The sequence below is a fragment of the Glycine max genome, chromosome 20 (genome assembly GCF_000004515.6).
Source record: "Glycine max cultivar Williams 82 chromosome 20, Glycine_max_v4.0, whole genome shotgun sequence".
Lineage (NCBI taxonomy): Eukaryota > Viridiplantae > Streptophyta > Magnoliopsida > Fabales > Fabaceae > Glycine > Glycine max.
This window is the reverse complement of record NC_038256.2, coordinates 2733429-2757863: the sequence shown is the minus strand read 5'-3', so window position 1 is coordinate 2757863 and position 24435 is coordinate 2733429. Positions and strand designations below refer to the sequence as shown.

The 24435-nt window shown below is 33.2% G+C and overlaps 1 protein-coding gene across 1 annotated transcript; it reads left to right on the top strand.

The window, feature by feature from the left end:
- The first annotated feature begins 17121 nt into the window (after window positions 1–17121).
- LOC100812197 (L-ascorbate oxidase homolog) lies at window positions 17122–19544 on the top strand. The gene is made up of 3 exons (XM_003556642.4): window positions 17122–17863; window positions 17952–18949; window positions 19152–19544. Exons 1-3 carry the CDS (start codon window positions 17489–17491, stop codon window positions 19450–19452), a joined length of 1674 nt encoding a protein of 557 aa, XP_003556690.2. The 5' UTR covers window positions 17122–17488; the 3' UTR covers window positions 19453–19544.
- Window positions 19545–24435: the final 4891 nt, after the last annotated feature.

Sequence of the window (24435 nt, the reverse complement as noted above, 5' to 3'; positions counted from 1 at the left end):
CCCATCAGATGCACCCACAAAAAAGAAAGAAACAAAAATGAAATTGCTTATACTTCTAAACGAGTTGACCACAATTCGGTCAACAAATCTGATGCTCCAAGACCTTACCTTAATCTTATTCTTCTTCTCTACTTTTGCATATAAAAAAAAAGCTACCATACTAAGAACTCCACAAGTTTTGATGGCACTCCATTTCCTTATATATATATATATATATAGTCTCATAGGCCCTTAAAAGTGCCACAAATCAATGCGTACTATGGGATGTTGTACTCGTCCCTTAGAGAACGCTCAGGAGTTGGAACACTGGTGTACATTTAAAGATGACGCACTTGGTGAAATTAGAAAAGCTCAGACATGCAAGGCTCCACCCTTCCATTGAGATTTGTGATTTTCAGGCAGCAACGACATGTTTTCAAATAATTATTAGTATTAATTAATTGAAAATTAGCAAACAAAAATATAGAAAAAAATAAAACTGTCAGATAAACTTATATGGGTCTAATAAGTAAACAAGCTTCAGATCAATTGGGATATCATCAGGGCTATCAAAATACTCTGCTTCATAATGACCTGCAAAATGGGCACATTGGACGCACAAAAAACATTTATCCTGTCCACGCAACTTCCCATTGCGAATACAATGCATTTTTCAACGGATTTGGTGCAGACAAAATGAAATACACACATATGTATATTTATTCTCAAATAGTTGCCAATATTTGTACAAGCGTGCTTTTAATGTTTACAGTAACCATCAAATGTTTCTACATCAAATGTTTTTAACTTTTACAAAATATGCTGCTTATTTCTTGTGAATTGTTGTTATTGTCTCTGTTATGGAAGTGATGAAGAACAAGCAAGAACAACAGCAACAGAAACAGCAGAAAACTATGTCATACACATAGAGTTTTGTAGCAAGGTGAAAGAGAGAAAGATGAGGAACAACACACAAAATTTTACGTGGTTCACCTTGAGTAAGGCTACATCCACGGAAGGGAAAATAGAAAGCTTTTTATTACTGATGCAGTATACAAGTGGAAGCTTGTTAAAATACAAGGCATCCTTGCCTTATATAGGCAGAGGACAAAACAAAAAAAATAACAGAATGAACTGCCATAAGGATTTTATTCACAGCCCAACAATCCACCACCTTCAACTAACATCCATATAAAACAAAAACTGCACCCTCCAAGCATACATGAACTTAACCTCAACAATCAACATTGAGCAAGCTTAAACAATGATCAAACTTACTCTTTGGAACTGGCTTTGTGAACATATCAGCTGGATTGTGCAGAGTGCTGATCTTATGAACTTTGATTCTTCTTTCTGACCGAATGAAGTGATATCTAACATCTATATGCTTGGTTCTATCATGATGAACCTGATCCTTGGCCAAGCATATAGCACTAAGGCTATCACAGTAGATGTTAGCATATTCTTGATTAATTCTGAGATCATTTATCAGACCTCTCAGCCAAATTCCTTCCTTTGCAGCTTCAGTAAGAGCCATATATTCAGCCTCAGTAGTTGAGAGGGCAACAAAAGGTTGAAGTGTTGCCTTCCAACTTACCAAGAAGCCACTAAGGGTGTAAGCATACCCTGTTAGGGACCTTCTTGTGACAAGATCAGCAGCAAAATCAGCATCAGAATAGCCAGTGAGATAGCAATCTGAGTTAGATCCATAGATCAACCCTACATATGCAATCCCTTTAAGATATCTGAAAATTCTCTTCACATCCTTCCAATGTTCCTTCTGAGGTTGGTTTAAGAACCTGTTGACCATGCTAACAACATAAGCAAGGTTAAGTCTGGTGCATACCATGGCATACATGAGACTGCCAACAACACTTGAGTATGGAACCTTTGACATATAGTCCTGATCAGTCTGAGCTTGAACCTTTATTACAGCAGACAACTTCTCTTTTTCTGAAATGGGAATACTGATAGGTTTATAATCAACCATTCCAAACCTCACAAGTATCTTTTGAATGTAGTCCCTTTGAGACAAAAGTAGCCTTTTCTGAGTTCTGTCCCTATAGATCTCCATTCCTAAGATTTTCTTTGCAGCCCCTAGATCTTTCATATCAAATTCACCACTCAGGAGGATCTTCAGATTTTGTATATCACACATGCTTTTTGCTGCAATAAGCATGTCATCTACATAGAGTAGAAGATAGATCATTAATCCGTCCTCCACCTTGTTGTGATAAACACAACAGTCATAGAGACTTCTCTTGAATCCTTGGCTGGTGATAAAGTTGTCAAACCTCATGTACCATTGCCTTGGAGATTGTTTCAATCCATACAAAGACCTCTGCAGTTGACAAACATACCTTTCTTTTCCTTGAACTTCAAACCCTTCAGGCTGTTTCATTAGAATATTTTCTTCCAATCTTCCATGGAGAAAAGCAGTCTTGACATCAAGTTGTTCAAGTTCTAAATCTTGGTTTGCCACTATAGCAAGCAAAACCCTGATGGATGTATGTGTAACCACAGGTGAAAAAATTTCATTGAAATCTATTCTTTCTTTCTGGCTGAATCCCTTGGTTACTAACCTAGCCTTGTATCTTGTCCCTTCCATTTCTGAAAGACCAGGTTTCCTCTTGAATATCCACTTGCAACCTACCACATGTCTTCCTTTAGGTAGTTCAACAAGTTTCCAGGTCTGATTCTTATATAAAGATTCCATTTCCTTTTTCATAGCTAACAACCAATTTTCAGCTTCAGGATGATTGATAGCTTCTTGGTAAGTGGCTGGTTCATTTGAATCTATTTCTTCAACTGCATGTAATGCATAGGTAGCCATGTCTTCAAAACCATATCTCTCAGGAGGCTTAATAACCCTCTTAGGTCTCTGACTGATTCCAGAATTGAATTGTGCAAGCTCGGGTTCAGCATTCTGATGAGCCTCATTTGCACTGGAATCTTCTGATTGCTCACCTTCTTGAAGAATAGGAGATGTATTTGTATAACCCCCTTTTTTCTGAGTCTTTGGTTGTAGATTCTACCTCCTTTTCTTGAGGAGAGTGGCAGCTCTATGTTCCAGCAATTGGAACCTCAATTTTTGGATGGAGCAGATATGATTCATCAAAAATTACATCTCTGCTGAGAAGAACTTTCTTTTCAGAAGGTGACTAGATCCTATAGCCTTTCACCCCATCACCATAACCCATGAATAAACCATTTCTTGATCTAGGTACCAGCTTTCCTTCATTGACATGATAATAGGCATTGCAGCCAAATACTCTTAGATTTGAGTAGTTTGTTGTTTTACCATTCCAGATTTCAATAGGAGTTTTAAGTCTTATAGCAGTAGAGGGTGTTCTATTGATCAAAAAACAAGCTGTATTGATAGCTTCTCCCCAAAAACTTCCATTGAGACCAACATTAGACAATAGGCATCTTGTTCTTTCCAGAAGTGTTCTGTTCATTCGTTCAACAACTCTATTTTGCTGAGGAGTGTTCCTAATAGTAAGTTGTCTAGCAATCCCTTCATCTCTGCAGAATTTGTTAAATTCTGTTGAGCAAAACTCCAAGCCATTATTAGTTCTGAGTCTTTTAACTTTCCTTTCATTTTGTTTTTCAATCAATGCCTTCCATTCTTTGAAGCATTTGAAAGCTTGACTCTTCTGACTCATGATGTAGATCCATGTCATCCTTGAGTAATCATCAATTATGGACAGAAAATACCTTCCACCACCTAGTGAAGGTACTCTTGTAGGCCCCCAACAGTCAACATGAATGTAATCAAGAGTTCCTTTGGTGGTGTGAATTGCTTTCGGAAATTTAATCCTATGTTGCTTGCCGAAAACATAGTGCTCACAAAGTTCATCCAGTTTTTGATTTCTCAACAGCTGTTGTTTTTGAAGTATCATCATACCTTTCTCACTCATATGACCAAGCCTCATGTGCCACAATTGAGTTAAGTCAAGTATGTTCTTATTGGATTTTGATGCAACATCTACTAGACCATCCTCAACACATGTTGTACCTTGAAGTATATAGAGATTACCCCTCTTTATACCCTTCATCACCATTGTAGAGCCTTTCTGAATTTTCATGACCCCATTTTCAGTGTTGCATTTGAACCCCTTTCCATCCATAATACCTATAAAGATTAGGTTCTTCTTCAGCTCTGGAACATGCCTAACTTCAGTGAGTGTTCGGATAATTCCATCATGCATCTTGATTTTTATTGTGCCAATTCCAATTGTTTTGCATGAGACATTATTTCCTATGAAGACATTTCCACCCGATTTCTCTTCATAGGTGTCAAACCAGGTTTTGTTAGGACACATATGAAAGGAACAACCATAGTCTAATATCCACTGATTTTCAAAATATTGGTGATGATCAACAACTGAGAGAACAAGCTCATTTTCAGATGTGGAACCTTCCTTGTCAACAACAGCAGATGGTTTACCCTTTTTCTTAGGACAATCTTTCTTCCAGTGACTTGGCTCCTTGCAGTAGTTACAAATGTCCTTTGGATTGACATGAGTTTTCTTCTTTCCTTTAAACACCTTTTTCTTGATGTTCTTGTTAGAGTTTGAGACCACAAGACCTGATCCATTTGATTCTTCAGAATTTCCAGGTGCTTTAGATCGAAGTTCCCTTGAGATAAGCTGGATTTCACCTCCTTCATGGTGACACATTCCTTACCAACACTAAGAGAATTAACAAAGCTCTCATATGATGGTGGTAGAGAGGCTAACAGAATCATGGCAGCATCTTCATCCTCTATCTTAACACCTATATCTCTCAATTCCATAAAAATAGAATTTAATTCATCAAGATGATCCTTAAGAGATGTACCTTCTTTCATGTGTAAACCAAACAGACACCTCTTCAAGAAGAGCTTGTTGCAGATTGACTTAGTCATATACAACTTTTCCAACTTGAGCCATAAGCCACTTGCAGTTTCTTCATTAGAAACTTCATATAAAACTTCATCGGACAAAGAAAGCAAGATTAATGAGTGAGCCTTTTCTTCTTGTTCCGCAAGTTCTTCAATCTTTGAAATAGAAGCCTTTTCTTTTGATTCAGAAGCCACTTCTTTCTTCACAGATGCAAAAGCAACAGGAGCCCAAACACGTTGTTCCTTCAACAAAGCACACATCTAGATGCGCCACAGATTGAAGCTGTTATTTCCATTGAATTTCTCAATCCTGATTGTGCTTGACATGATTTCTTGAGTGTTCTTGATCATAGTGAAGCAGCGAAAAAACCAGAAAGAAGACTCCCATAGCTTGATCTTCGTATTCATACGAGAATCTTGAATTCCCTTGATCGCAACTTGAGCTCTTGATACCAGTTTTTTATGGAAGTGATGAAGAACAAGCAAGAACAGCAGCAACAAAAACAACAGAAAACTATGTCATACACACAGAGTTTTGCAGCAAGGTGAAAGAGAGAAAGATGAGGAACAACACACAGAATTTTACGTGGTTCACCTTGAGTAAGGCTACATCCACGGGAGGGAAAACAAAAAGATTTTTATTACTGATGCAGTATACAAGTGGAAGCTTGTTAAAATACAGGGCATCCTTGTCTTATATAGGCAGAGGACAAAACAAAAAAATAACAGAATGAATTACCATATGGATTTTAGTCATAACCCAATAGTCTCGATGTCTAATGTTGTGTCATCACCAAACCACTACAAAATATGAAATATACAAATAATATGTCACGTACATGTATAATGATTACAAAGTGATAGTCAACTAATAATTTAAAGTTGTTCAAGCAAACATAGCATGCTTTAATCATTCTTTAAACCCCCGCTTACTATGTTCCACATCCAATGCATCACATAATAGCCACACTCATAGCCTCTGCTATGAACATCAATATAAAAAATAATTGAATATAAAAAGTGTATTGAGATTACCATCTAAACATCACCAGTCAGAAATAAACATTAATAAAATGACTAATCTTTACTTCAATCCACTTAGGAGTTCCTTGATCATTTTTACCATCCACCGTGATCTTTAATGTCTTCATTGCACTGGTGAGAAAAATAAAACATCAACTATATACGACGATAAAAAATTTATCATTCAAAGTTTAGAATAAATTAAAGGAGTTACAATATAAAACTTAACTTGTTAATTGCAACTTTGATATGAATATCAGGCTTCTTACGTAATGAATAGAACTAGGCAACAACATCGTTCACCCATGTATAATGCAAACATTTTTTACAAGCATTTGCATAAATACTACTTACTGATTCAAGTAAGCTCCTAGGTACACCTCTCGTTGAGATTCCTTCATCCATATTTGTATGTAATGTTCACATTCAACACATTGATCCTTTGCATTATGTATCGATTGAGGCTCAAAGAATCCATATTCTCTCAACTTCTACTGTAAGCAAATTATTATTTATTATAAAATTGCATTTTTGGGTAACTAACCATTTTTTTGTAATACAATGTATTATTATGACTACTTCATTTATTGCTGGGAAAGTTTGCCAAAATGAATCTAATAAAGGTCATCATTGCTTACTTAATTTTCAACATCAACATCTTGGTTTTCCTATTCAAGTGCATCAGTCAAAGCAAATCAACCAACTCATAAAAACTTCAGCACCCCATCACACAAGAGTTCTTTAGACTTTGAAGTGCATGCAACTCAAAGGCCTATTCTATCTTTGGCTGAAATTCAATTTCATTTACAAGCATAAGGATTGAACTCTTGATGACATGGTCATAAAGGCTCTAGTTCCATGTCAATAACTAATTCTCCTAAAAGCCCGATAGTTGATTTGGTGTGAATATAATGCCCAATTTAAAGTGAAAATATACAGACTAAAGAAACAAGCATAAACACATTCTATCAATACACCAGAAGGGATAACCATTTGTTTCTTTGTTGGGATTGGGACAAAATGCACATCTATTTGATAATCATACTATTATACCCTTATGAATGACAATGTACCTTAGTCTTGACCAATAAGAGAACAGTAAATGGCTTCACCTGCAGTTACTCATTAGAATTTTACTAAAGCTTTCTCAAATTAGTAACACAAGAAAGCAATACTGGGCCACACATCTTACACATTAAGTCAAAGCCATCAGGTGCACAAGACAAATGTCTCATTACATCAGATAACAACAAATAATATGTCCTATTATGCACAACACTGATAACTACCACAACACCAGAGCATGAATGATGCATCATACTTGCAAGTTGAAAGAAAAACTATTCATGAAAGGCCATAACAGTATACCAATTAAGAATTAAATCTTAGTGTTTTTACATATCACTATTTAGTATACATTAGCTACCAATGTCTATGACCTCTATCCAACAAAGCATACAAAGTGATAGCTTCATGAAGAGAATCAACTGTGTAGTTACTCTAGTGTCCCAAATGGTTAACACCCCTCCTGATAAGCATAAGGCATACATTGCCAATCTTTGAAAGAAAATGCCCTCAATCTCCTAAACATCCATTGCTTCCTTGTTTGTCTTCAGAAGCACTACAATATAAGGATAGGTATTTACTTCACCTTCCTCGTTCCTACTACTAGACAATATCATGAATCACAATATCCCATCTATTGAATTTTCAGACGTTTGTCCGTCATTCATTGCATAACAGAGAGTAAACAATAGAATAATACAAATAGACAAATACAAAAATAGGGCTTCAAAGATTAATTATAATCATATGATACAAATAATTACTATTGCATTCTAAACATGTTTAAGTAAATTCTCCTTTTTTGAAGAACATTAAACAACTGATCAAATGGTCCATGCAAGATATTTTTGAACAAAGTATAGATGAAATTGAATTATTAAACTGAAATATATTTCTATTAGAACCTATGAAGTCAATTGTAAGATCATAAAATAAAAAATAAATCTATACTAACTATTCATCATAATCTTTTATTTTGGTCTCGTCCTTTTTTTCTTTGGATTCCACAACTTACATCAATGTCCCGTGGGTAGAAATTGAATAAAGTGTTTGTATGGGCTGAATTTTTTTTTTCTGTTAACAAAAATCAAATCTACATCATATATGTACTTGTGTACCCCCATTCATTAAATATAGGCACCATTCATGATAGTATGTATAGTCATATGTGATTTTGACAAAAGGTGTGAAAATACTAATTGCCATACTGCAATAATATAGTGGTATTGTTTTGGCACATTGTCCCATTTAGTTGTTTATTCTTTGTGATACAAAGGCTGGTCAAAACACCTGAGAATGTTGGTGATCTTATTTATATCAGTAAGTTATTTTGCCAGTACAACAGTAAATCATCCTTCAATCTATTAAACTTGAAATGAGACAACCACTTCTCTCCCCTAAACATTTTATTTCCCAAATCAATAAATAAATAAATAAATATACACTTGATCTTTTAGACTGTTTGTCTTTGTTAGCTACAAGATTAGTTTGTTACTTCCCTTATCAGGTTGTAATCTACAACTATATAAATGCTATCCTATGTATCACCATGTACTCAATTTGATGATCTCAATAATAATTAGCTCCATCATGATTCTATGACAACCACCAATTCATAAACAAACAGGTTTGATAGGTAATTATCTTTTAAAAACTCCATAAAATGTTATTTTTCTGTTGGGTTCAGGCCTCAATAAACTAAGTCTAGGGATCCAATTACAAAACTAGTAGAAGATCAAGGATTCATTTATAGTTTTTTTTTTATAGTTTAGGGACCTTATTACAAATTTCCAAAAAATTGAGAGAACTACTTATTTATTAAACCTAAACAAAACACTTTGAAGATATGATTCACATCTGGTTGGTTGTTGTGCTAGAGGGTAGCCTTCTCAGGGGCATTTATTCAATTTTTGTTTCAAGTAACTGACAATTTTGCATTAAAAAATAACTTGACCGAAGTAGCAATGTTAAGGTCAAATAAGATAATTTGAAGTTAATGATATTATACCTTCCTTATAGTGTGGCCAATTTGTAAGTATTAGTTGCTCCAAATGAGCTAATATGCAAAACTTATCATCCAACTAGATCTGATATTTACAAAGCTCATTCTTGTTATCATTTTGGCAATATGAAAAATTTAAGAACTTAAAAAGCTAAGATCAAGAGGATATGCTCTCTTTGCATAAAAAAATAATATGCTTTTAATTCCACCGAAGTAGCATGGTGTGATGAAGTCCTAAGTCCTTTTGTTTTATTTTGTTGTTCTTTTTAATAATGAAACTAAAGATTGGAGGATGTATGGAAGAAAATTTAAAAATATTGACAATATATCTAGACATCATTAGGCCTTCATGCATTACCAATTTTTAGGCTTTGTTATCCTTGCCTGCTTTTTCGTTCCTAAGTATTATGATCTAGATCATTTCACAAATTCATATACAAGCATATCACTTATAGTATTTATGACTACTCTAACTCATTTAACAAGTTGAACCAAAGCAAAATAAAACCTAACTTTTGTTGTTATGTGGTTGGACTTTGGCATGAAGAGCTACTCATGCAAACGCTCTTGTTGCCAACGAGTCTAACAATCCTGTCTCTTTGATGCTACTAACTAAATGGCAGAAACAAACAGTTGCAGAGTGAAATAAAACTTACTTTGAAATCTCCATACTTGTTATAGTACAAGCAACAAGCATATAGGGTAGAGATCCCTATAAATAGATCATGAAATTCAAAGCACACTGATCCAATTAAGTGTTCCTAGGCTCAAACTTTCAGACTCATAGATAATTACAATCATGTCTTCTACCACCTTTAAAGTTTTGACACTAATGATATCTATTTTTGCCATCATGCAAATATCAAGAGCTGGTGACCTAGACATTCTCACTGACTTCATAGTCCCTCCCAACACCATACCTGATGGCAACTTGTTCACCTTCATCGGCTTCCGAGTCATATTTTCACCTAACAACACTGTCTCAGATTTCAAAGTGTTGAAGGCTACCAAGGTAGAATTTTCTGCCCTTGATGTACAAAGTGTCTCATATGCAACCCTTGAATTCCCAAGTGGCAGCATACACCCACCACACACACACTCGCTTTGCAGAGCTACTCTTCACCGTTGAGGGTACCCTTCAAGTGGGGTTTGTGGACACAACCAACAAGCTCTTCACTCAGACAGACACTATGAACCAGAGTAAAGTAGATAATATCTAATCCTAATACATCATTAAAATAGCAAACACATAAGAAAGTAACAAACTAAAAATGGAGAGTGCTAAACTTGTTGGCTAGCATGGCAGTATCAGCCTAATAAAAGCCCTTGCCTTTAGCTAAATTACCCGACGGGCCAAAGATCTTTGCAAAATCAATGTCGTGTAATATTTTCACCATTTTCTAAAATTTTTCCTTGTAGAAAGTTGAGTTTCAAGTTCAACTCTCAAATTTACATCTTCATCTCTTTATGCTATTTGTAAGAGATATAATCATGCATTATAATTAACTAATTCAGGCAATCTGGAGGGCTTGGATTTGTTACTTCCGTCACTTTAGTATTTCTCCGGGGAATTTTCATGACATCGTGGTGCTAGGAACTTCAGTTCTTACCCTAGGTGAATGGTTCATCAAGAAAAAGCCTCTTGTAAGCTATATATATGCTGCCTCTAAGCAAATAAGTGCAGCAATATCACCAGATATATTTCTTAACATATTCATCTATTTGTTTGTCATTTATATCATGTAATTAGCAAACTCTATTTTTTTTAGTTATTTGACTGATCAAGGCTCCAATGCTTTCAAAGAAGTTGCCATCATAAGGCATCCTTGTGTTGGTGAGTATGCACTTGGGTTCATCACTTCTTCAATGGTTCTAAGGAACAAAGATGAGAAAGAGATTTTTTATGTTTACATTCCCACCAATCACTTGTACATTTGTGATATTTATCTCATTAGCCCAGAGGATATTCTATTTGAGAAGCGATAGACCTAGCCACACACAACCCAATCAAAAGGGCCATGGATTCAACCATAGTACCCACATCGAAGGAAAACAAACACTTCACGGACAAGGGTTCTTACCTACACAGACACCTTTGATGGAGACACTTGACAGATGAACTGCTCCAACGTTGCTTCGCAGAGCTTCAAGAGAGAGAGGGCCCAGTGAAAACTTGAGTGAGAAAGGGCGGATGGGTTCGAGGGTCACAACTGTAAACACAAAGGCAAACGCACTTTTAAACAAAAATTTCTAGGAGGGACAGAGAAAGTCGAAGAGAAACAAAAAACTAAAGGGGCTTTGAGGGAGTCATTCAATTCTAACCTTTGAGGGAATCCACAACTTGGACAACGATGAATGAAAGCAGAGAAGGCGACTGAGAGGAAGCTAGGTTAGTGAATTCGGGAATAGTGGTGAGAATAAGTAACATTATTCAAAGACGGTCTTATATAAAAATCGTCTTTGTACTAACAATACAACTACATCGGTTTTTCTCAACCCGTCGTTGTACTCCCTGTTCAAAGATGGTTTTTGGTTTTTCGAATAAACATCGTTAAACTCACCATTTGAAGTGGATTATTCAAAAACCGTTATGGTATACATTTGTGAATATTACAACACTGCCACTGCATATCCTTTAATGACGTATTCAAGCAACCGTCGTAGTTAGTGTGTCGTAAATAACCATTATTCTAGTAGTGTATTTAGCTAATCTTGAGGATTGGTGTTCCTACTTTGTTATCGTTCTTATTTTTGGTTTCATCCTGGGTTTATTTTCTTGAATTTTTTTCCCCCTCTAAACTTTGGTGATGAAAAATGATTGTTTATTGAGAAGAAACCATTCCTTGAATAATTACTGATGGTGGTGCTTACACATTCTCCACATTGGATAGCTCCAACGCTGAACCAAGAAAGTGTTCGATTCTTAAAGCTAAGAACGTTGTCTAACTCAATCATGTTGGAGTTTCTCTGAAGACTACAAATTTTATATCCTTATTAGGGACAACTCTTTTAAGTCATTTATTTTAATCTGTCACAAAGATAGGAAAGGAACTCGTACGACAATCTCAATCTAAAAAAAAAAAAAACTCCTAGACTATTTTTTTTATCAAAGGGGTAATTTTATTTCAAACTTACTAAAATTATGTAGAATTAGAATTAATTCTCAAAATATAAGTCGTTACTTATATTTTGATGTCATAAGTAAGTTATATTTAAAATTCATCATTTTTCTTCAAGAGTGTGACTTTTTATTTTAAATATAAATAAGCATAGGAAAATAGAAAAATTAAAAAATAAATGAAGTTATTGATAAGATCAACAACTTTACTTTTACGTGCATTTTAAATAATAAAATAAAAAAATTGGAACTGTCATCTACTATTTTTTTTTATATAAAAAATATGCCTTAAAAGTCATATAGAGAATGTATAATTTATAATTACTTTTGTTTATTAATTTAATACCAAGGTCGTAACTTTTGCTGTTACGACTATAATGATTTTGATATTAAATTTGTAGAAAAATTAATTATAAATCATACATGACTTATATGAGTTCAATTTTTTTAAAAACTAATTAAAGCCATAACAAGTTTTGTATATGTATCTTCATCCTATCAACCACTTTATTTTTTTTAATAGTTCTTTCTCTTTTAATACTTATTTTATATTTAAAATAATAAATTGTTACTTATATTATTTCATTTTAAATTTCTAAGAATAATTTAAATTCTACACCAATTTTAATAATTTGAAATAAAATTACCCATCCTACATAATCTATATATATTGTGGATGTCAAAATTTCGTAGTATTGGAAGGAGTGCAGCTTATAGACTGTTGGGCAACTTCACTTAAGGCCAATTGGTTTTAAGATGAAATCTACGTGGTATCAGACTTTTCTTAGCTTAACAGCACCTCGATCCTCCCTCGAATCAGCCGCCATGGCCACCACTAACCCCACCTCTTCCAAATCATCTCCTCCTTAATGCTTCCATCACTTTCAAATTGTCTCGTGCTAATTACCGGGCTTGGAAACGTCAAGTCACCGCCCTCTCTCTGGTATAAGAGCAGACTCTGACCCTGGGACCTCACGCGCTGCGACGAGCACCCACCATTTGTGGTTCACGCACCAAGCCCAATAAGTGCTGGGTGTGAAGGGGGTGTATTGAAAGGAGTGCAACTTATATATCTGTTGAGCAACTTCACTTAAGGTCAATTGGTTTTAAGATGAAATCTGACACGTAGAGACATATTTCCTGACGTAGGGTATTTTATTTGAAGTCCATATATTATTTATTTTCAGTTTTAGCTTAAATACTAGCCAATTTTAAGACTGGACCAATGATTGTTATGCATTTTTCAACCGTGGATAGGCTTAGGCTGCGTATGCATGGTTTAGAACGATGTGTAGGTTTAGTTCATGCCAAGATTTGAGTCTTAAAAAGTGTATAGGTTAGCCGTAGGTACTCTGTGTTTTGGGTGTAATTTTTTATTTATTTATTTAATATAAGTAAAGATAACATTATGAAGGGAGTACAAGGGAAGGGATACTCTATTTCTCTATCTATTTACAAAGAAAGGTCAGTAAAACTTTTACAATTGAGGAATACAAGTCGGGATAAAAATAGGTTGAATTGATCTAAGTTTTTTTAGACTTAATCTCTCTAGGTTTAGGTTAAAAGTACATTGCACTTGTCAAATATATTTTAAATGGTCTAAATTTGACTTACATAAAAGTTTGATGTACCCTATAAACTTATTTAAGGATTTAATTTATGATAATTAAATACCAAAATAAGATAAAAATATGTATGTCAATTTTTATAAGAATCAAATTTAACTTATTTATATGATATAAACATATTTTAAAGATTTATATAAAATTAAGGGTAACTTATTTAAAAATATATTTTACAATAAGATATTTAAATAAAACATAATTTTTAATTACTTTATTTTTCTATTCGTTGCTTGGTTAATTTCGTTTGAGCAATGAAACAACTTTGGTGCCATTTTATGCATACAATATATGGGATAATATCGGTAAGGAAACTAAAATTAGGCATATTTATTTGTTCCGATAGAATTTCCTTCATCTAAAAAATCATCATTTGATGAATGAAAAAAAAAATAAAAAAATCCTTATCTGAATAAGTTAATTAAGTTACTCTTGTTACAAATATTGAACTTAATTTGTTGTAAAACTGAATAATTTATGATATTCAAAGCAGGAGCTATCCACAGTAAATTTAAGTATATATATTTAACTACTTTAATAATAATGGTATATTTAACTATATCAAGCACCCTTTAAGAAAACTTTTTATTTTTATATCAGTCTTAATTATATCAAGGACCCTAAAAAAAACTGTGATATCAGTACCCTCCTTGTTCGTTAAATTCCCTAATGCCTATCATACAGCTATTAAATTAAATTTCCGAGAGAGAGGGAAAAAAAAATTAATTCTATCATACAACAATGAAAGATTATATTATAATTATAATTATATTATAAATAAAATGATATGCCTAAGCCACCACCTTACGAAGAGAGTTTTTCTCTTCTGATATATATATATATATATATATATATATATATATATATATCAGGGTGGAGCTAGGATTTTTATGTAAGGGGTTAATATAAAAAAATTATGACTTATAAAAGAACATTTAAAATTTTACATCCATGATAATTATATAATTTTAAAGATATAAATAAATGTTTTTTATGAGAAAAATGAATATATAATTATGTTAAGCATGAGAGAAATACTAATGATCAAGTGTAATTAACACATAAGAGCCAAAAGAAGAAAAAACTAAAAAAGAAAGAAAGATAATTGAGTCACATGAAAAATACGTAAAAATACTTGGGTAAATGAATCACAGATGATAAATATTTAGATAAATTATCAAAATATAAATGTATCATTAAAAAAAACAGAGACTATAAATTAGAAATGAAGAGAATATTGAATTTTAGATAAAGTGTTTTAATAAAAAAAATATGGAAGAGAACTTAGAAAAGTAAAATAGTTTTATATATGATATGAGAGTTTTTTTTAACAGCAATGAAAGATTATGTTATAATTATAATTATATTATAAATAATTTTGTTTCAGCAATGAAACAATTTTGGTGTCATTTTATGCATACAATATATGGGATAAAATCGGTAAGGAAACCAAATTCAGAAGTTAATGTTTAAAACCATAATACAATATTGCTTTAAAATGTTGTCAAGAACGGAGCCAGAAATTCAGTTGGAGAGAGGCTAAGAAATAAAACAAATAATTTAATAAAAATGATATTATATATATTTAATATTTTTATAAATAAAAATGTGTATATCTATACTGTGTAAAAAATAATATTATATGAGAAAAGAAATAATTATATGGTAATATTTTTCAGTTATAAGTAGACACCTCAACATCACAAACAATTTATTAATATGCATAATTTCTCAGCTTTATAAGAATGAAAAAAATAATATTATATGAAAAAAACAAATAACTAGATGATAACTTTTTGACTTGTAATTATATATAAACATCTCAACATTACAAATTTTAACACTTCATTAATGCTTATAATTTCTCTTTTCTTATTATATCATATTACATATCATACCTATGCCGGTCTCTCTTTCTCTCCTTTTGTATATTTTTTTTAATATTTTTAATAAATTTTAAGAGACCATAAACTATTTTTATAGTAATTTAAATAATCTTTTCTTTTTAAAAATAGGGGCGGATATTTTATCAAGTAACAACTTTTGTTATTGTGAAAAAATGATCACATTAAACATAGAATTTTAAATATATATATATATATATATAGTAATGGAAACAAAATTTAAACTTAAAATATTGGAATATGCATGCCTTTTGTAATTTGTAGTGTAAAAACTATCAACAAACTTCCAGACTTATAAATATTCCCCATGTGATAGAGTTTTCACTTACTATATAATATTTTTTAATTCTTGTTATATTATGCAAAAATTAATTTATTTCTATTCTTATTAACTTTTAAATTGAATAATATCTGAATAATAATTAAACAATACTTTTAAAAATATTTATTCTACTATATATAACAAAATTTAAAATGCTAAAATTTTTCAATAGTAGCCAAACGACATTTTAAAATTTATGATTTTTGTAAAGAATATACATCTTTTAGTGGGAAAGCTCAAAATTAAACCGAAGCTAAAAAAATAAAGAATTTCGTATAACTTAATTTCTGATAATGGATTAAAAGATATGAATATACTTAAGTTATATGACAATTTTATTATATTTTAGTTTTAACTGAATGGTGTCAAATTAAAAAAAAAAAAACTCAGTTTCTTAAATATGGAACTTTATAATATGTAATTTTTAGTATTTTAATTCATAAGTGTGAATAATGAAACGGGAATGGAAATTGTAAATTTAGTTTCCCGTTGAGTTGTTTGCGGATTAAATTTGATTGATTTTGAACATAAAAATAATTTGATGTAATCATTTTAATTTTGTTGATTTATCATCCAATTAAATTTTAAATTTTAATTTGATATCATTGGATCTAATTTAAAGCAGTTTAAATTGGATCAGTTTTTTATTTTATTCTTATTTTTATTTTTTATTTAAAATATTAAATAAAAAATAAAAAAAATATATAATAAAAATAATTTAAAATAATAAATATTTCATTTATATTATCACTATATAACTAATAATAATATATTTACACATCTTAAATAAGATATGTATAATAAAAGTAATTTAAAATAATAAATATTTCATTTATATTGTCACTATATAACTAATAATAATAGTATATTTACACATCTTAAATAAATAGTAAAAAAATTCTTTAGCTAAACCTATTTTTCATAAATAGGTATAAGTTATATATGTGGTAGTTTTAAAAATATGTAAAAAATAAAAATATGAATGATATTATAAATTTATGAATAAAAAAAATATACATGCGCTGCAAGTTCACTTTGGGTTAGGTTGAATTATTTTTTAAATTCAAATTTAAAATCCAATCCAATTAAATAAAAAATGATTTTTTTTAAAAAAATTTATCTTTTCAATTTTTAGTTTATTTGGTTATCGGTTTTTTGTTCATATTGGATAAAATTGGTTTATGAATTGGGTTAGGTTGAATTCTAGCTTGTTATTTTTCTTCCCAGCCCAAACTCCCAAAAACATTGTCCAAAGAAAAATTCTAAACCGTAGAAGAGGAAACAGAAAGTAGGTCAAAGAGCGAACGATGAAGTGCGTAACGTGTTAGCGACATGCAAGGCGCACCAAAGAAGGATATTATTGGTTGAGAGACAACTTCGTTAAAAAACGATCGAAGAATGATCGAATTCATGGAATTCGTTGGCACAATGGGGTATAAAAGGTGAAGGTCCAGGGTCCAGAAAAAAAAGAAGCTAGAAGAAGAATAATTATCTTCTTCAAAATAAAATAAAATAAAATAAAAAAAGGAAGCAGATAGGAAAGGGTTGAATCCAAAAAAAAATAAAAAATGGCATTTCTTGACGTACGGAAAAAAATAATGGGTAGGGTTTGGACTTGGACGATGGCACTGATGCTTTGCCTGATGGCAGCATCGGTTAGGAGCGAGGACCCTTATATTTACTACACATGGAAAGTGACATATGGTACCATTGCCCCTATGGGTGTTCCCCAGCAGGGTATCCTGATCAATGGCCAGTTCCCCGGCCCTGAAATCAACTCCACCAGCAACAACAATGTTGTCATCAATGTCTTCAACAACCTCGACGAGCCCCTCTTGTTCACATGGCATGGTGTCCAACACAGGAAGAACTCCTGGCAAGATGGTACATTGGGTGTCCAGTGCCCCATTGCCCCAGGAACCAATTATACCTATCACTTTCAGGTGGTATATATATTTTTGTATGATTATATTTTAATAGATATACTCTATTCGTCTTATTTTTGTTTTTGTTTTTGGGTCTCCCTTTTAGGTTAAGGATCAAATTGGAACTTATTTCTACTACCCGACCACCGGCTTGCAACGCGCAATCGGTGGATTCGGGGGTTTGAGGATCTTCAGTCGTCTGTTGATTCCAGTGCCCTATGCCGATCCCGCCGATGAGTATTGGGTGCTCATCGGCGACTGGTTCGGCAAGAGCCACACTGCCTTGAAACAGAAGTTGGATAGCGGGCGCAGCATCGGCAGGCCCGTTGGGGTCCACATTAACGGCAAGAATGGTGGGCTTGAGCCCCTTTACACCATGGAGCCCGGGAAGACTTACAAGTACAGAATCTGCAATGTTGGGCTCAAAGACTCCCTCAACTTCAGGATCCAAGGCCACCCCTTGAAGCTCGTTGAGACCGAAGGGTCCCACGTGGTTCAAAACAACTACGACTCCCTCGACGTCCACGTCGGACAGTGCTACACTGTCCTCGTGACCGCCGACCAGGAGCCCAAGGACTACTTCATGGTCGCCTCCACGCGCTTCACGAAGAAGGTTCTCACCGCCACGCGCGTGATTCGTTACTCGAATGGCGTGGGGCCCGCATCCGGCGGGCTTCCACCCGCACCCCAAGGCTGGGCTTGGTCTATTAACCAATTCCGCTCCTTCCGTTGGAACCTAACCGCTAGTGCTGCCAGGCCCAACCCTCAGGGCTCATACCACTACGGTCAAATTAACATCACCCGCACCATCAAGTTGGTCAACACCGTTAGCAGGGCCAACGGCAAGCTCCGTTATGGACTCAATGGCGTCTCCCACGTCGACACCCAAACACCTCTCAAGCTTGCCGAGTACTATGGCGTCGCCGATAAGGTCTTCAAGTACAATCTCATCTCCGACTCCCCCGACACCGCCTTCCCTGACCTCACCGTCGCTCCCAACGTCATCAACGCCACCTTCCGTGACTTCATCGAAGTCATCTTCGAGAACCCTGGCAAGGTCATTCAGTCCTACAACCTTGACGGCTATTCTTTCTTCGCTCTCGCGTAAGTCTTTCAAAACCCTAAACCTTAATCCTTAAGTATTGATATTGATGTTGAGCATTTTTGTATTGGGATCAAACCTTATTCGCATGGCCTAATGGTAAAACAAGACATTTAGCATGCGGACTGAGGATCCCAATAATTATTATTGTATTGTATCGATGTGTTGATATTGTTTGGTTGTTGAAATGAATGAATTTTGTAGGGTTGAGCCAGGGAAGTGGACCCCAGAGAAGAGGAAGAACTACAACCTTCTTGATGCTATAAGCAGGCACACCATTCAAGTGTTCCCTAACTCTTGGGCAGCAATCATGTTAACCTTTGACAACGCTGGAATGTGGAACTTGAGGTCGGAGATGGCAGAGAATCGTTACCTGGGACAACAGTTGTACGTGAGTGTCTTGTCTCCAAACAGGTCTCTAAGGGATGAGTACAACCTCCCAGAGACCCAGCTTCTATGCGGAATTGTCAAGGATATGCCTAAGCCACCACCTTACTCCAGTTAAGAAAGTTTTTCTCTTCTGAGATGTATATATATACACCACCAGTAAGGGCGGAGCTAGAATTTCTATGTAAGGGGGCTAATATAAAAAAAATTAATTAATACTTGTATAAATGTATCATGAATTTTAACTTTTAGATAAAATGTTTTAATAAAAAAAATTTAATTACTCATTTGCTCTTTATAAATTTTTTATATATGATCAGAATTTTTTTTTAAAAAATTATATTATAATTATAATTATATTATAAATAAAAGGATTAAAATTTCTGAGAAGGTGTGACCAAATTATCAACCACAGAAAATTATACCAAGAAATTACACAAACACAACCTATAAATATAACATGACAACTTCACACAACACATAAAACTCAGTCTCTATCAAAAAACATCCAGACTCATTGAACCCATTACAAAACAAAACCGCAACATATTAATACTAGCTAAACCAAACTAAAAGAAAGTATGACAAATTCCCTGTATAGTGCGTCCAATAAGAAATAACCGAGTATACTGCTGCTATGAACCTCTCCTACAGCGTGTTATAACATCATCTAATATTTGTTCATATACAATATCTCCTAATATTATAAGAGTTTAAAAATCTTGAAAGAACAGACCATGGACCCCGTAGGCCCCTCTGTGCCTCCGCCTGTGCCAGCTCCAAAGTGTTCATCATCATGAGATTGAGACCAAGAGTTAATTAATTAATTAACTCTAGTTAATTTTCTCATGTGTCTTGATGCGAGGTCACTGATGCAATTGTTTCCTTCCTAATTTTCCAAATATCTTCTTCTTGTTCATTTTTCTACTTACTTTTGACGTGAGAAAATAATAATAACTTCTGCTATCTTCTATTTCAAAGTGACAGAAAATAAATTTAACTCCAGGTTAAGCACTTACGGTCCTTATTATCTAATTGCAATTAACAAGAAGAAACCTAAAAAAGGATATCGGTATGGTAAAGTCAAACGTTTTTTTTTTTTTGATAAAAAAAAAATCAAAGGTTATTATTCTATTGCTCGAGCTCTTTAATTAATTTAAGATATTGAATAAAATAGATCAAGAGTGTAAATATTAAATGAATAAAATATATGACATGAAAATGTAAAACAAAATATATGTTTAACCGAAGATATTAATCATTAGACTATCTGAACTTCATGTCATCACATCTCTATCTTATCTAGCTATCGCTTATTTTTTTTCTTTATATTTTAAATTCTGTATTAGCTAGGAATCGAACAAAACAAAAAACTAAACATAATGCATATCATCTTCAACAAACTGTAAAATAGTTAAAGCCACTAGAAAAATATTTTCAACATTTGTTTTTAGTATATTTCATGACAGTTCTCAAACTGTCTTTGAAATTGCCTTCGTGAATAATATTTACTGTTCACAACAGTTTTTTAACAATCTTCGTATGTTGCTTACTATATCGATTTTCTTAGAAACTGTCTTAAAATTTTTTATTTATTGTTTAAAAATATTGGTATTCTAAGACGGTTTTAAGAAAAAATCGTCTTAGAATATCATGTTTCTAAGACGATTTTTACTAAAAATCATCTTTATTTTCTTTTTAAATGTTTATTTTGTTTTATATAAAACGAAACCTGATTCATTCAACTGATTGAAACTCAGGTCACTAGAATATACACAAACAGAAATTAGTACAAACAATATCAAACAGTCTTGGACGATCTTTTAAACATGTACATGACATCTAACTCGTCATTTTGTCAGGTGCAGGCACTTGTCTTCATATGGAATCCAAAATAGTTAATTCATAAACTAAGCTAACTAAACTTACAGATAAGTAAGGTGTGATATCCTACTGAAATTAGGAATTGGTCCTTGCAAGTTGTGGTTCTGATCCTAAGGCTCCTGATTAAACCAAGAATCCAATAACAACATATAGACCATCAACCTTTAGTTTGGTATCCTCCAAATAAACAAAAAAGGAAAATATAAGCAGTGATACTTTCGTATCCTCCAAAATCCAAATAAAGAAAAAGGAAAATAGAGGAAATAAAAAAAAATTGAAGTAATTTGGCCATCAGGAAAATGCAACAGTAACAACTTTGTTAACATCTTTATGCATGTCATTGTTTTCATTTATGTTTTACAAAGTGGTCAATTGTCTAAATATCATTTCTGAGAAACAATATTTAGTTTTACAAAGTGATGAACTGTAAATATCATTGCACTGACACAATCATTAGGTGACAGTTTCTGAATTTTCAGATCCAACATTAACATCCCTAAAGTGTTATCATATTCATATTATTCAAAGTATGTCACATGCAACAATTAAAAGGAAGGAGTAAATCATAAAATAAAAAATAAATAAGAGAAGTAACAATAGAGCATTGTTGGATTGAGTGGCCTCAGAATAATTAAGAAGGGGGTTGAATTAATTATTCTTAAACCTTTACTAATTAAAAATTTACTCTTCTAAGGCTTTTACTATGTTGTTAAGAGAATGAGGAGTAGAAGAGAAACTTAACCAAAAGTAAAAGCGGAAATTAAAATACACAGCGGAAAGTAAAAGAGTAGGGAAGAAGGAGACAAACACACAAGAGTTTTTATACTGGTTCGGCAGCAACCCGTGCCTACATCCAGTCCCCAAGCGACCTGCGGTTCTTGAAATTTCTTTCAACCTTGTAAAAATCCTTTTACAAGCAAAGATCCACAAGGGATGTATCCTCCCTTGTTCTCTTTGAACCTAGTGGATGTACCCTCCACTAGAACTGATCCACAAGAGATGTACCCTCTCTTATTCTCAGTCAAACCCAAGTAGATGTACCCTCTACTTGTACCACAAAGAATGTACCCTCCAATGTGTTAAGACAAAGATCTGAGGCGGTTAAACCTTTGATACTTTGTGAATGGGGATACAAATGAATTCTTAGGCGGATAGTCCTTTGAATACTTTTGTATAAGGGAAAGGGAAGAATCAAAAGAATTCTCAGACTGTGTCGTTTTGAATTCTTTGACAAGGGAGAAGGGAGACACAATAATTTAGGCAGTTAGTCCTTCGTTCTTTTGGAAAAGGGAGAAGAGAGACACAAAAAGAATTTAGGCGGTTAGTCCTTGGCGAATTCTTTTTGGCAAAGGGAGAAGAGATGAAAAGAATGAATAGCACAAGTTTTCAAGGTTAAGAAAACCAGAAAACTTTGGAAAGCTTTTGGCACAAAGAAGAAGAAGAAGTTCAAAGAGATTCAAGGCTTGTAAAGGATTGTATAAGATTGATTGGAAAAGTATTAGAAAGATTGATTGAATGAATGATTAAAAATACAAAACAAAGCTTTGCTTTTATAAACTCTTCATGTCTGGTCAAGAGGACCATTTAGAAGAGTTATAACTTTTAGAAAAACTTAAAACCAATTTGAAAAAGTCAAAAACCTTTTGAAGAGTTGCATCTTTTGATTTATTCAGAAACAATCACTGGTAATTGATTACCAAATCAATGTAATCGATTACACAAGGCTTTTATGTGAAAAGATGTGACTCTTCACATTTGAATTTGAATTTCAACGTTCAAAGGCACTGGTAATCGATTACCAAAACATTGTAATCGATTACAGCTTTTTGAAATTAATTGGAACATTGTCAATTCAGTTTGAAAAACTTTTTCCAATCCATTTTGCTACTGATAATCGATTACAATAATCTGGTAATCGATTATCAGAGAGTAAAAACTCTTTGGTAAACATGTTTTGAGAAAAATCCATGTGCTACTCAATTTGTGAGAAAACCTTCTCATACTTATCTTGATTAAGCCTTCTCTTGATTCTTGAATCTTGATCTCTTGAATCTTGATTCTTGAAATCTTGATCTCTTGAATCTTGATTCTTGATTCTTGAAATCAACATTCCTCTTGAATCTTGAAGTGTTCTTGATTCTATCTTGAATATCTTGAACTCATTCTTTGATTGACCTTTGAGCTTTTTGTCTTCACCTTTGTCATCATCTTTTGTTATCATCTTTGTTATCATCAAAACATCTTTGAATCACTCTTGATTCACCATGAAGCTTTGCTTCTACAATCCCCCCCTTTTTAATGATGACAACTTCTGAAATCAAGAAACACACACACACACTTTTTTCTAGTCGATCACTCACATAAATTCTCCTCCTTTGTTTTTGAATTTATGCTTTTCTTAAAATTAAGTAGATTACTCATGTGAGTTCTTGATTTAATCCCTATTTCTCTCCCCCTTTGGCATCAACAAAAATCCAAAGTGCATATCAAATTTGAAGTATTCAAATATAACTAAACATCCATACAACATTCATGGAAAAAACTATCAACCAAATCATGAAGCAAGAACCATGAAGCAATAATCATGAATAAATTAACTATAAAACCCACATACTCAAATAACTTACTTAATATTTGTTCAAACATACCATGCAAATAAGGAAATAGTAAATTGTTCAAATACCATAATAATATAGCCAAAATACAAGGCTGAAAATCAAAGTACTAATAATATAGAAATCTAAGATGATGGTGGCGGCGGTGGTGGAAGATCGAAGCTTGAACGAATGTAAGACACATCTTCTTCAACCTTTGTGATTCTTGACTCCATTTCATTGAAGTGCATATCCACTTGTAATTCCAAAGTGTCAAACCTTTCACCAACAAAGGTTTGAAGACCATCAAACCTGTCCATTATCTTTGAAAGGAGAGATGAATCCTTTCCATCATGTCCTTCTTCACCAACATGTTGAGCACCTTTCTTCACCCAAGAGCCATCATGCTCCTTTTGATAACCAAAAGATGCTATGACTGAAGCGCCTATAAGGAAATATCTCTTGATTGGAACATAAGGTTCAGAATCAAGAGGGATGTTGAAGTGTTGAAGGAAAAGGGTAACAAGATGAGGGTAAGGCAATGGAGCATTCAATCGCAATGCCTTATGCATGCGATATCTAACAAGATGTGCCCAATCAATTTGTAAACCTTTATGAAAGGC

Excerpts from the sequence above, each read along its gene's own strand:
- LOC100812197 (XM_003556642.4), top strand. The coding sequence starts at position 17,489 with ATGGCATTTCTTGACGTACGGAAAAAAATAATGGGTAGGGTTTGGACT. Across the intron at positions 17,864-17,951 it reads ATTATACCTATCACTTTCAG|GTTAAGGATCAAATTGGAAC; the intron begins GTGGTATATATA and ends TCTCCCTTTTAG. Across the intron at positions 18,950-19,151 it reads TATTCTTTCTTCGCTCTCGC|GGTTGAGCCAGGGAAGTGGA; the intron begins GTAAGTCTTTCA and ends TGAATTTTGTAG.